Raw genomic sequence first — 13313 nt, 5'->3', positions numbered from 1 at the left:
AAAAAAAAAAAAAAAAAATCTTTTCTTTCCATTGTCTTCAACCTCTAGAACACACCATCACTAAACTTCCACAACAACCACGCCAGCATCACCACCATTACTACTCTATCATCACCCACCCACTTCTCCCTCTACTCTCAAAATTGAAAAACTCTGACCTTGAGACCTTCCACTGCAAACCTACCGATCCCTAATTCCGTCTCATCATCAAAGGTAAAATGAAATCTCTTTCGCTCTTCAACGCTTCTCCGCCCCCAACAATCTCTGTACCCTCTCTACCCGAATTCAATTGTATAATTTTATTTCCTCTTCACCCCCCGTTTTCTATGTTCTGTTTTTATTCTGCTAAGAATTGAAATTCCTGGTTGAATTAGCTTAATTTCGTTTTTTAGGTCTTCTATTCACCTCTCAATTTTTATTGTTGTTCCTTATTTTTCGATTATTAATATGCGCGGATTGAAAATGAATAGACGTGGGAGCAGAACAGTCTACGCTGGGAACCTCCTTGGTGATATTGGTGAAAGAGAAGTAGAAGATTTGTTTTCAAAGGTACTTTGCTATTTTTGCTCTTCTGGAAGGGGAGGTAAATGCCTTGTCGCTGAATTAGGATAGGTTCTTGTGGAAGTATTTAGTGATTTATTGATATGAAGAAGCTTATTGTACATTTTATGATGGCCTCTTTTGAGACAGCGTAGCTAGGAATAGGATGTGGTAGTGTGGTTGTTGTGGAAGTTTAGGATTTGGAAAAGAAGGATGATGGTGTTCCAGAGGTTGAAGACAATGGAAGGATAGGGATAGTTTAGGAATATTAGCTAATTTTCTAAAGGAGTCATCCAAAATTTAAGTTTGGGTACTTTTATCTCGAACCTTATGGGTACAACATTAGTTTCGTTCTTTTATGGGTAGTATTGTTCATTTCCAAATTCCAATAGTTAGCTCTTGTTGTTTTAACCTGTTTGGTAGAAACTGACCAAAATCAGAACATAGTGGAAGCCGCTGTGGTCTTTGGTGTTCGCCCTCTCTCTTCCTTTCACCTTCTCTAAACACCATAACTTTTAAAATTTAAAAAAAAAGGAAAGAAAATAGAAAATTCAAAACACCTTCAAATCATCATCATCCTTTGGTATTTTCAGCTGCTTCTGTTGCTACTACTTTCTTCGATAATCGACGACAAACACTCTCAACAAAACGTCTTCGTGAAGTAAAACCTTAGCTGCAAAGAGAGGAATCAGAAACTAACAAGTGTTCGATCGATGGGAAACATATTTGTGAAGAAACCAAAGGTCACAGATGTCGATCGAGCAATTCTCGCTCTCAAGACCCAAAGGCGTAAGCTTGCTCAATATCAACAAAAGGTGAGTTTTTATTTTTCCCCTTTCAAGTTTGATTCGGGTGAATACAAACAAAGTTAATTATGATTTTTCCTTGCATCTTGTGTTAGATTATTTGAATTTTGTGCTATAAAGGATTCCACTTTTCTTTCAAGCTTTATTTAAGCAAGTTATTTTTGGATTGTATTGGTTTATAATTGGAGTTTGAAACAACCAATTTTCATGTTATCTAATTAAGGATTGTGTGTGGCTTCTGAATTTAGTAGCTTTTTTCTAGGTTTTTGGGTGCCTCTTAGTGTTAGCAGAATGCTTTATGTGGAAAACGGTCGCTTGTACTAGTTTTTGGAAAATGGAAATTGGATTTCAATAGGAATGACTAATTCGGAAGAGTTAATGTCTATTAGAAATGGTTAAACGGAGTTGCTTCTTTGCTGCTGAGTACTGAAATAGTGAGTTGGATAACCATTCTTTCAAGCTTCCTTGGGATCGCACATGCAGATCGGCCAAACTTCCTGGAAGTTGAGATTGGAGTAGTGATCGTTTGGACTTTGGATTTAAGAATTTTAGTGAAAGAATTCAAGATGGATAGTATGCTTTTTGTTGTTGAAGTTTTACAGCTATTAAGACAGTAGGGTAGACTTGAATGGAAAGATGGCCATTTTCTATATGAGGGGAGTTTGTCTTTGAAGACCCAGTTCATCTTTGTATATATATAGGGAATGGAGGCCTTTGGTTCTTTAGACTCTCACTTTGTTTTACTTAAATGTTTTTCTTTGGATATGCTTTAGGCCATTAGATAAGCGGACCAACTTAGAACCTAGTCAGAGTGCAGAGCCATTTGCAAGTGGTATGAACTTATGATCATGAGTCCATGATTATGGAGGTGGTTCACTGCAGTTGATTCTATGACTAAAAGTAAAACTTGCGTTGACTTTGGATTTTCTGTCCTAAAAGAATAAGTTTTATTGAAAAGAAAATAGATCAAGTATAAGAGTAGGACATAATAAACTATCTGTGTAAATAATAAATGCCAATTTTGTCTCATAACAACTCTAATGATGATTGCATTTGCATCCTTTTAGAACTCATTTCTTATCGTTCAAATCACAGTGTTTGTTGCATAGTGTAAGAATATATAAGCGAAGTATCTAGTCTTGACCAATACATTCTCAAGTCTCGACCATTAGTTAAAGCAATCTTGTAATCAAAATGATGTTGCAGGCTTTCTTGTGTTGGATTCCTTTTTCATTGTCAACTCTTATTTTGTGGTAATCAGATAAGTATTCTGACATGCCTAGATGCATGCATCAAAACTGCCTTTCAGATAAACTTCCCAAAAATTCTAAGGTGACCGGTAATAAGTATAGTATAGTCATTTGAATTTGACTTTGCCTCTTGATCCTTTACACATGATATGTAAAAATGTATTCGCTGAACGATGATCAGGCTTACAACCTTATACATCTCATTGTCAACATGGATGGAAGATTTTTGTCTCTTATTCTGGTCAAGCTCAAGATAATTGGGTCTTATCTTATGCGACTGTCATTTTATTTAGAGCATGAGTATTATGTATTACCTTATAGAAATGCGTTGCCTTACTTGCGTTGTTTACTTTGTTGTGATTCGTGTTTTCAGCTTGATGCTGTTATTGAAGCAGAAAAGCAAGCAGCAAGAGACTTGATTCGTGAAAAGAAGAAGGATCGGGCCTTGTTGGCCTTGAAAAAGAAAAAGGCACAAGAAGAATTGTTGAAGCAAGTTGATGCCTGGGTTATAAATGTTGAGCAACAAGTAATATTATTTATTATTCTCTTTCTTTTTACCCCTTAAGTTTTCGGATTGTTGATGGCTTTACAAACATCTGCCATGGTGGTGCCAATTCAATCTTTTTCCACTGTGGTGCTTGTTTCAGAAGAGATAATTGTGTATCAATTGCTGCTTTCCTTTTGTCATAATTATACCCCTAATACAAATTCATACATTGATTCTTCTGGTTCAGTTAGCAGATATTGAACTGGCAAGCAAGCAAAAGGCTGTATTTGAAAGCTTAAAGGCTGGTAATGATGCAATGAAAGCTATACAAAGTGAGATAAACATTGAAGATGTTCAGAAGCTTATGGATGATACTGCTGAAGCTAAAGCTTATCAAGATGTGAGCTTGACCTCACTATTATGCTTACTATATCTGCTTTTTTAAAACCTTTTTCATGTCCAGATTAATTTGTGCTTAGGATTTTCTGCTTCAAATTACAGTTTGACTGCTACTTTTCTTTTTCTTTTTCCAATTTCTAGCTGCCAGTTTTTCCGCTTGTACTTGATGCTTGCTCACAGCCAGTAATTTTTCTTGAATTTGAAGGAAATTAATGCAATATTAGGAGAAAAATTATCAGCAGAGGATGAGGAGGAGATTTTAGCAGAATTTGAGAACTTGGAAACCCAGGTAATATTAATTTTCAATTTTTTTAATTTTGTGTTAACTTATAGTTTACTTCAATTGAAGTATGAGTTTAATCATAGTAATATGGAAGAGAGATATAAACTAGATTTCTAGCAATTAAGTAATATGCATCAATTAGCTGCTTAATCTAAATGCCTGATAATGCCAACTGCCAGCATAGAATTACTGTATCTGCTTCTTGGCAAAGTTTTGAGGTAGCAATTACTGTAGAGAAAAGAGCTATTTTTTTTTAAATAGTTGACAGAATTGTGTTTCCTTTTTGTTTTTTTCCCCTCTCCAACCAGCTTGCAGTCGAAGATCTTCCAGAAGTTCCTTCCTCAGTGCTTCAAGATGACAAACTGGACCTTCCTGATGTCCCAACCAAGGCACCGGCTGCTAGCGAAGCCGAAGTATCTTCAGAAAGAAAAGGTATGTTTTTGTTCCTTTGTCCCTCCAGCGGCACTTGTCTAATCTGCCCTGTGCAGCACATATCAATCCCCAATCCAAATAAATAAATAAATAAATAAAATGTTATTTCTACCCCTTTAAACACTTTTGAAGGGCCATCAAGATTTGCTTCTGTTAATAATTGGTTGACAACAAGTTTCGATTTTACTCTCAACCAATGTTTTGACCGACACTTTTGGATGTCCCTTCAAAGATGCTAAGCTTAGGGGTATAAATAACAATACACCAAAATGTAAAAGGTGAAAGGAAATTGGCTAAGTGCTAATGATTGATAATGCCACAGTTTTGGAGGAACCATTGGCAGCTTGAAGAACATTGTGACTGGAGCTTCTCAACTGTTAGGCAAACCGATGGCGAATCAAATCTGGCCCTTTTCATGTCTGCTTGTACCATTCATTACAAATTGAGTTGCAAATATCATGCATTAGCTTGGGCTTTGATTGGTTTTGATATTTGAAGTGACATTTTGTACATATATTATAGTTCAATTTTATACATGAATTATCTCCGGAAAAGAACCATATTGTTTTCGCTTGAAAACTCCCATTATTTACCTTATACATTCGGTATTTTTGTTACTCAAGCATGTAGTCAGATCAGATGTATAATTTGCCAATAATATCCCGAACACATTGATTAGCCAATGTTGTGCCTTATTGCTTCAACGATTTACTACTAATCTTTAGTTGCTGGAGATTACTGAATAAGAAAAAATGTCTAAATAATAGCCGAAGTTCGAAAGGGGAATAAAAAAATTGAACTGAGTAATTTGATTGGCGCTTTCTTTATATGTGTGACATTTGAATATCCAGAAACGGACGAAAAAACCAAATAAAAATATAAGGTCCCACCGAGATTTGAACTCGGGTTACTGGATTCAGAGTCCAATGTCCTGACCACTAGACCATGGGACCGACTTGTTGACTGTTATTTGCTTATTTTATTTTTATGACTAAATTTCTCCAGTGGTCCCTAAAATTCATGATTTTTACTATTTTAGTCTCTTATATTCAAAATTCACTATACTGGTTCTCGAGATTCAGCTTTAGGCACTATATTGATCTTTAGATCCTTTCCTGCGTTGAGTCAATGAACGAAATGTTCAGTTAGCTCCGACTTGCAATGTTAGAGACATGGCTAAACAGTATCTTTTGATTTTAGCTCTTAAATAAGGCAAAAACGAAGTTGTTTTGAAGAATGAAGAGAGATATGATTTTCACATTATATAAACTCTTCTTCCTCTTCTTGTTTTTACCTTGTTTAAGTGCCAAAACGAAATGATGTTGTTTAGCCATGTATTCAAAATGGCAAGTCTGAGCCAATTTAGCACTTAGTCTGTTGATTCAATACTAGAAAGGGACCAGAGAATATGGTACCCACAACTGAATTTCGGAGACCAGAATAGGTAATTTTGAATTTGAGGGACTAAAATGGTGAAAGCTGTGAATCTAAAAGACCAGTTTAGAGATTTAGTCTATTTTTATAGTTGACCGAAGCTCACGGGTGCAGTATCGTGCATTATTACTACTATCTATAAAATGATGACACCAAAATTTAGAGGTGCTAAAATTAGTGCCAACACAATGGAGGAGTGAGACATTCAAACCACATTTCCCATCACCTAAACATGGTTCATGTGTGCCACTTCCTATTTCTAATTTTTGTTCTGGTTCTGCTAAAAGAATGATCCTGCCCTGGTAATAGCAGTAACCTAGACTTTCCACGTAAATGGACCTATAAAACCAAGCACAAACACCACGAAATCCTCAACAATCAAAATCACTACCCATTCATTATTATCTGAGAAAATACAAGAGAAGAGAAATTCTACATTGTCCAGTCTTTGTACATTCCTTCATTTGCTTAATATAATATACAAAATTACAACATAACTTAAACTTGATGAAGTTCAAGTTCAACTACCTAACAATATCTTACAGCCACTGCATATTCACAAATCCAAATGAGCATCCACTGCTTGAGAACTGGCAGTAGCTTTATTAGATGGATACGCAATTACTTTGCCAAAATATCTTGATGCTATGAGTCGGGCTATGTTCTCAGCTGCTACAGCACTCGTCTCCATGGTGCTTGCTGCATTTTCAAATGCATTCACATAGTACAAATGCTGCCCATCCAATATAAACGGTGCAAATATTTCTGGGGGCTTGTAATGAGGGTAGGCAGCCCAGTCTATCCGTATAGTCTCATTCCTCGCACTGCAAGTGTCAGAGCAATCCAAAACTTACTCAAAGTAGTACAAAATTTTCTTTTCTCGTTTGACTTTTGCAAATGGGCCACTCTTTAAGAAATAAGGATACAAAAGTAGAATTATTTAACTTTATCATGTATTTTATTTATATTACCGGGGAAAAAACTTTCTTAAACAAAAATATTCAAATTCTGTGTTGGTAAAGTGTGTCTTTAGGCACCCATTAGCAAGCCCTTATTTTGTGGGGAGGGAAGGGAATCGGCCAGGCACTTAAATCGAAAGTTTAAGAAGTGAATGTCTGACTTAAACTCTGATGCACCCTATCTACGTTTCAATCTGTGTTCAGGAGTTTCATTTTGAGGGAAGGGAGGAAAGGTAAAAGGGTTAGAAGAAAAGGGAAAAATGTTTGAAGAGAAGCTATGACTATGAGTCTATTTCTCTCACAAAACCCCTTCTCTTCCTTCCCCTCCAAAATGTAACTCCCTAGACACCCTTATGGCCAAGTGATTAAACAGAGTTCAAAGGGTTTTTAGGTTTTATGTGTGAGAATAGCTTCAATAAATCATGGACTAGCCACTTTATTTAATTGAAGTGAGCAGATTTCTGAAGTAGATATTGTGGACAGATAAGCAAAAGTTTAAAGTTAACTGACAAGGTGATCACTCCATATTGTTACCTGAAGATTTTATCCAGTAATGTGTCTGCCATTGGTTGTCGAGAGAATATTTTAAAAGTGGATTCTTTTTCATTGTGCTTCTTGAGAACTGAAATGCTTGAAAATGGAATGTTAGGATCCTCCAATGTGCCAACAAGTTCTGGTATTTTCGTTGCACGGCTGAAACCAAAATATACCTAGTGCACAACAATGCATCACCATTAGAAATAGTACCAACCAAAATAGTACAAAAAGAAGATATATCAGACATTATAGGATGATATGTCAAATCTTACTACATAGCCTCGGTAAGAATATGATTGATCTTTCAGAATACTCACAGGATTTAAAGATCCCCTAACAAAAGTTGTATGTGTGTGCTGTAATTTTCTTTTAGGAACTGAAACCGGGGGAGTAAATTGAATATTCAACTCATCCAATGGGGTAGCAACCACAGCAACTTCACAGGAATAACTTTTTCCTTTTGTGGAGCTGAGTTCATAATAATCACCAAGGTTAGCAATGGATATTATTTCTTCATGCAAGTGCAATTCAGCATCAGACTGATTGATCAGTCCAGCAGCCATTTGCCAGTTGCCTCCCTCAATGGCCCAAAGTCCGCCACCTGATCCTGCCAGAGAAACTGCACCAGCCAGCCCACTCATCAAGACACTCTGGCCATAATTTATACGTGTGATAACCTGCATGCACAATCAGAACAAAAGTCCATGTTCAGCTGAGCTGTTCTATATTTCATACCATTCTGCTTTGGATGACTTAATATGGGACTAAATAAACTACATTAGCCATAAAACCCATCATGAAGTTGCCATAGGAGTGTAAAATTATGACTGATCTAACAGTTTGCAACTAGTGATGTGAACAACAGAAGAGGCCTACCTGCAAACCTCTAATTCAAAAAAACGAAACGTCAATATATTCTCATTGCAAAAAAAGTGATATCCTAAGCAAGAACTGTAGGTTTTGTTTTGGTAACAAACAAGTCATCTGTTCTATAATGTCATAAAACTTAATCATCAATGTGAAAATTGGTACTTCATTGAAACAGAAAAAGCAACACACGAAATCAAAATACGACAAACTCATCAGATTCAGCTTCTATGTTTGAAGAATCCATAATATTTTTTCACCGTAAATAGTTATATTTACAATTATCATTGCAATTCACAAAAAAGCAGTCTTGCAAACCTGTAATCAGGAAACAATCCCTTCACACCAAAGTGATCTTAACCAGCTGAACTGGTGAAAACAAATTGTAACCTTTATTAAAAACAAGGACAGCAAGAATTTCTCACCGTGACAAGTTCATTGATCAACAATGGAGACATGCCAACATCGGTCAATTCATCCTGCAAAGTCCTTGTCGTCAAGTTATATAAACCAGCCCATTTCAGCATCTCATCCACTGTCTCAAATACAGGCCTCGAACCAGGAACTTCATAGAACTTCAAGAACCTATTAACAGCACTCTAAAAAACATCACAACCTCATCAGTAAGAAAATTACATCCCGTCTTATTTTCCTTAAAAGAAGATACTTTTCATAATAAATGGGCAACACTTACTTTCAATAATTCAATGACACTTTTCTTTAAAAATCACACTTAAGTACAAAATATAAAGACAAACACTTTTACTACCATCGTAACCCAGGACATCCACCACAACAAGCAATGACTAATTCTTTCGAGAAAGAACTGTATCGAGCCCCTAAGGCCCTACCTAGATCTTTAAGGAGTTCAGCTAGCCATCAACTGTGCTAAACCTCGTGATTACATAAATTTTTACTATAATTCCATCTATAATGCTCTTTGTTGACTAGACTATAAATGTCACTTAAAGTATGAATGTGTATAGAGAATAATTAAATATCAACCTATTAAGTTATTAACATAATGTATAGAAAGTTAGAAATAGCCATAAATCTTAACAAGAAGAGAAACAATACCTCAACGAAGCTCTGCATCTTCAGAAGCGAGAAACCGTAACGGAAAAACAAGAGCACCGAATTAACGAGCGACACAAGATTGGAGACGATATAATCGATCAATGGCAGTTTGAGGAGCTGGTTCACAAGCGGGATATCAGAGCCGATCTTAACCGTTTTGAAAACGAACCTCTCTCCGTTCCAGATCCCGATGGAGTTCGACTCCGACGACGGTGGCTTCACCTTGAGGTCCAGAAGTTTGGTGTAATTCACGGCGTGGAAGTTCTTAGGGTGGAGGATGGAGGCACCGGCCTCGAACGTGTCGCCGGCAATTGTGATGGTAGCCATACGGCCGCCGACGGTGGTGCGGCGCTCGAAGACGAGGATTTTTGTTGGGAAGTCGGAAGAGTGAGGAGTGTACTCGCGGAGGAAGTGAGCGACAGAGGAACCACCGATGCCGGCGCCGATAATACAAACAGTGGATGAGCGCGGTGACGGTGAGGGGGTATCGGATGGCGGTGACGGTGAAGGCGCACCGGAGGACGGTGACGGTGAGGGAGCACCGGAGGGCGGTTGAGCTTGGGAGAGGAGAAGGAAGGTGAAGAAGAGAGGGAGTGTGTGTATGATGGACATGATCGACGATTACGGGCTCCTCCTACTGCTGCTGATTCTGCAGTATTTGACATTTTCTCGGTCTCCCTATATATAGTTTCTTTTTGGTGTTGGCTATGTATGAATATTGACGAAGCATAGGAAAAGAATGTTTTGTCTCAACAACATAAACAATAGAGTTGAAACCATTTTGGCGAGTTAATACTCAAATTAGTCCTTAAATTTGACTTTCGACTCAATTTAGCCCTCAAAGTTTTAATTAAGTTTTAATTGATTTTAATTGTACCCTAAAATTTTGACTCGTCCCTCAAATTGGCTCTTTCGGCGTTTTCCGTCACCAGAAAGCTGACTTGTCAATTTTGGTTGACACCTGACACCCTTGCAATTAGATGACATGGCAAAATGTTTGAAGACATTAATTTAACCTCTAAAAATTTTAAATAAAACCTAGAAGTCCCAATTTTTTCAAATCACAAGAGTGTCTCCAAGAGTTGAGAAGAATGTTGGGAAGTAGCAGCCAAGACTCAGGTAGCTTTAGTAGAACTCGTTCGCATGGTGGCTGGGTGAAGAACGCACACCGTGACAGAGGTGACAGAGGTGGAAAGGTTCTGCATTGGTGCGGTTGTGGGTTGCGTCCTATTCTTCGGTAGTCTGATTAAAAACAACACTACAATAAATTGAAAATAGTAATTCAGATTACAGACAATTCAGTTAGGGCTTAGTTCTAATATATTAAACAACTTAATCAATTAAAAGTGTTTTGGCTACCATTAAAAAACATGAAAAGTATTGTTAAAGGTATTTGGTTTAATTTCAATCTGTCTCATGCAATCTTTAATCATGAAACATGAAAGAATAAAGCAAGTAAAATCAACAATATTTAAATACAATTACAACTTTGCTAATCAAAATAAATTCAACTCTGGCTCAAGTATCAAACTATTATACCATGCAACACTACCCAACATTGCCAATACTTCACAGAATATAATGAAACAAGTACAATTCCTTTTACTTTATGAATGGCCAGAATAAATAGAGATCAGGAGACTATGTATCTTTAACCATAATAATAATAATAATAATAATAATAATAATAATAATAATAATAATAAAAAACAGGAAACCTTCAATATAGATTACAGAGTATTATGCTTTTTATCAAACTATTATGCTTGTTACAAGGATAATTAATCTCGTAAAAACTTATTAAGAAAGTACGAAAAAGTAAACTATCACATGCATTATCGAAAATATTAAGCATTTAGAAAGATACCTTTTTTGCTTTTTAACAAGTGCCGTATTAAAATACTCATGCAGAAAATTTAAGGGAAGGGTTCTTGAGAAATAAAATAGACTCCACTTTAATCATTAAGTCATTCTTTTCTTTAAAGATTTCAACTAGTAATCATACCCTTAAAGTTCATGTATAAAAGTAGAAATTTTTTTTATCAAAATTATATTCTTGTTATGATCATTACATAATGCAGTACTCCCTTTCCACTATATCAATAGTCTTATAAATAATAGTACAAGAAGAAACAAGGAAACACATGAAAGCAAAATTATCAGGTGTGTTCATTAATCAAAATTATATTCCAACTAGTAATCACACTCTTAAAGTTTATCTATAAAAGTAGGATTTTTTTCATCAAAATTATATTCTTGTTATGATCATTATATAATGCAGTACTCCCTTTTCACTATATCAGTACTCTTGTAGATAATAATACAAGAAGGAACAAGGAAACACATGAAAGCAAAATTATCAGGTATGTTCAAGGATCCCATTTTAATATATAAATGCACTGAAATCTTGAGTATGATCATCAGCAACACCTCCAAGCCATAGTACTAATGTCAATGTCTAAGGAAAATCAAGAAGTTCAGTTCATGATTATCACTTAATTTCAAATGTATAATAAAACACTCATAGTGGTCATTGATACAGACAATGTTCAGCACAAAAAATCTTTTATTTTTACAATAAATTATTCAGTCAACAATTAAATTAAAATGGGATATGAAAGTGTAAAATTGTTATTTTAAAATGGAATATGAAGAATCAAAGACTGCTAAAACGGACAAAGAACTGAACAATTCAGTTTATCACAGTCACATACATGCAAAAAAATTAAACCCTAACAAACAAAAATTCTATCATCATCAACAACCATAATCAACCACATTCTCCCAAAGTTTCACTGATGAAGTAGACTGAAAAAAATGAAAAATAACTCACAACCAATATTTTGAAAAAAACAGAGCATGGTAGTTGAGAGCAGCATTTTTGTTACTAACCTGTTTTCCAAAAGATGACTCCCAGGTAATTAATCTTCACAATAGAGAGCGAAACAAGTAAGAAAAGCTTCAAACCTCCATTACTGCGACACCCATGGTGCTTCTCTGACGGGAACGTATACCACGGGAAGAGAAAGAAGAGAAAGGGTCAATTGGGTTTCAGTTTTGAAGTTGTTAACGTTTGGATTTCATTTAACCCCTTTTTCTCATGTCAACGACGTCGTTTCTAAGGATTTCGGCACCAACAGTAAAACGGCGTCGTTTTGAGACTGCCAGGTGTCATTTAAAATTGTCAGGTCAGCTCTCCGGTGACAGAAAACGCCGAAAGGGCCAATTTGAGGCGCGAGTCAAAATTTTAGGGTACAATTAGAGTCAATTGAAACCTTGAGGGCTAAATTGAGTCGGGGTCAAATTTCAGGGGCCAATTTGAGTATTAACTCCCATTTTGGCTCCTAAAATTTTCGACCGGCCTCAATTTTGATTCCTAAATTTATAATTATTTAATTAGTACTCTTAAATATTAGATCGTGTCTCATATTTGTTTCTCTAGCTATTTCTTTTAACAGAAATTTGATGTGGCACGTGAAATTGACAAAATGTATAATGTATATTCACGTGGCACCCAATTTACCAAAATGGATGTGTGATGAGTGAATGATGTAACAAAAATTGAATGAACTCAATTTAATCCTTCTATAGATGATAAAATCGTAGTTTGCAGCCCTCTTTTTCCAATACGTTCGAGACTTTGCTGGAGAAATGATGAGTTCAAGAAGCCAAGCTGCAGGGAGTTCTGTATGATCACGTTCTCATGGAGCTTCCGTGAAGAACCTTACTCATGGGAGATTGGAAAAAATTCATGATTGGTGTGGTTGTGGAATACGTCCAGTGCTTCGATGGTTTGGGACGAATGCCAATCCTGAGAGACCTTTTATGGGTGTCCGAATTATAATGTAAGTTCTCAATGTCATCTTCTTCTTTTTTTAATGTGTTGCTATTGGTACTTTTGTTTGATGAGTAATCTTAAATTTTTTTTCTTTTTGTTGATTGATGTAAAAATTGACAGAGTTCTGGGAGAATGTAGTGTGGTTTCTTTACGTAGATAAACGGCAAAGAAGAATAGAGTTTAGTAGGCAAAACACAACCTACAAGCAGTTATGATAGTTGAAAGATGAATTTAGCATGGAGAATTACTTTAATAGAAGTTGAAATTAGGTGTTTGAAAATATGGATTAGTATTTTAAGCTTGATTATTTGTTTAGGTGTGTTTATGACTGTTATGTATGGTGTAAGTATGATTAAATTTTGATTAAAAGTGTGGACCTAAAGGTGTGTACTTTGAAGGTGAAT

The 13313-nt window shown here is 35.9% G+C and overlaps 2 protein-coding genes and 1 non-coding gene across 4 annotated transcripts; 1 reads left to right on the top strand and 2 right to left on the bottom strand.

Moving 5' to 3' along the window:
* On the top strand, positions 7-4892 carry LOC107612835 (vacuolar protein sorting-associated protein 20 homolog 2). Of its 2 annotated transcripts, XM_016314588.2 has the most exons (8): positions 7-213; positions 471-549; positions 1134-1355; positions 2970-3122; positions 3331-3483; positions 3688-3771; positions 4074-4197; positions 4520-4892. In XM_016314588.2, exons 3-8 carry the CDS (start codon positions 1254-1256, stop codon positions 4543-4545), a joined length of 642 nt encoding a protein of 213 aa, XP_016170074.1. In that variant the 5' UTR covers positions 7-213; positions 471-549; positions 1134-1253; the 3' UTR covers positions 4546-4892. The 2 variants fall into 2 exon arrangements, with proteins under 2 accessions (XP_016170074.1, XP_016170075.1); XM_016314589.2 differs by lacking the exon at positions 471-549.
* On the bottom strand, positions 5079-5150 carry TRNAQ-CUG. The gene has a single exon. It is a non-coding gene; the product is annotated as a tRNA-Gln (tRNA).
* LOC107613822 (farnesylcysteine lyase) lies at positions 6000-9768 on the bottom strand. Its single transcript, XM_016315989.2, has 5 exons — positions 9072-9768; positions 8420-8593; positions 7445-7804; positions 7125-7300; positions 6000-6455 (listed from the first exon to the last, which is right to left on the bottom strand). The coding sequence occupies exons 1-5, from the start codon at positions 9681-9683 to the stop codon at positions 6188-6190; spliced, it is 1590 nt and encodes a 529-aa protein (XP_016171475.1). The 5' UTR covers positions 9684-9768; the 3' UTR covers positions 6000-6187.

Source organism: Arachis ipaensis, chromosome B08 (genome assembly GCF_000816755.2).
Source record: "Arachis ipaensis cultivar K30076 chromosome B08, Araip1.1, whole genome shotgun sequence".
In the NCBI taxonomy this organism is placed as follows: Eukaryota; Viridiplantae; Streptophyta; class Magnoliopsida; order Fabales; family Fabaceae; genus Arachis; species Arachis ipaensis.
The sequence above is the reverse complement of the archived record's forward strand: the minus strand, read 5'-3'. Positions and strand labels throughout refer to the sequence as shown.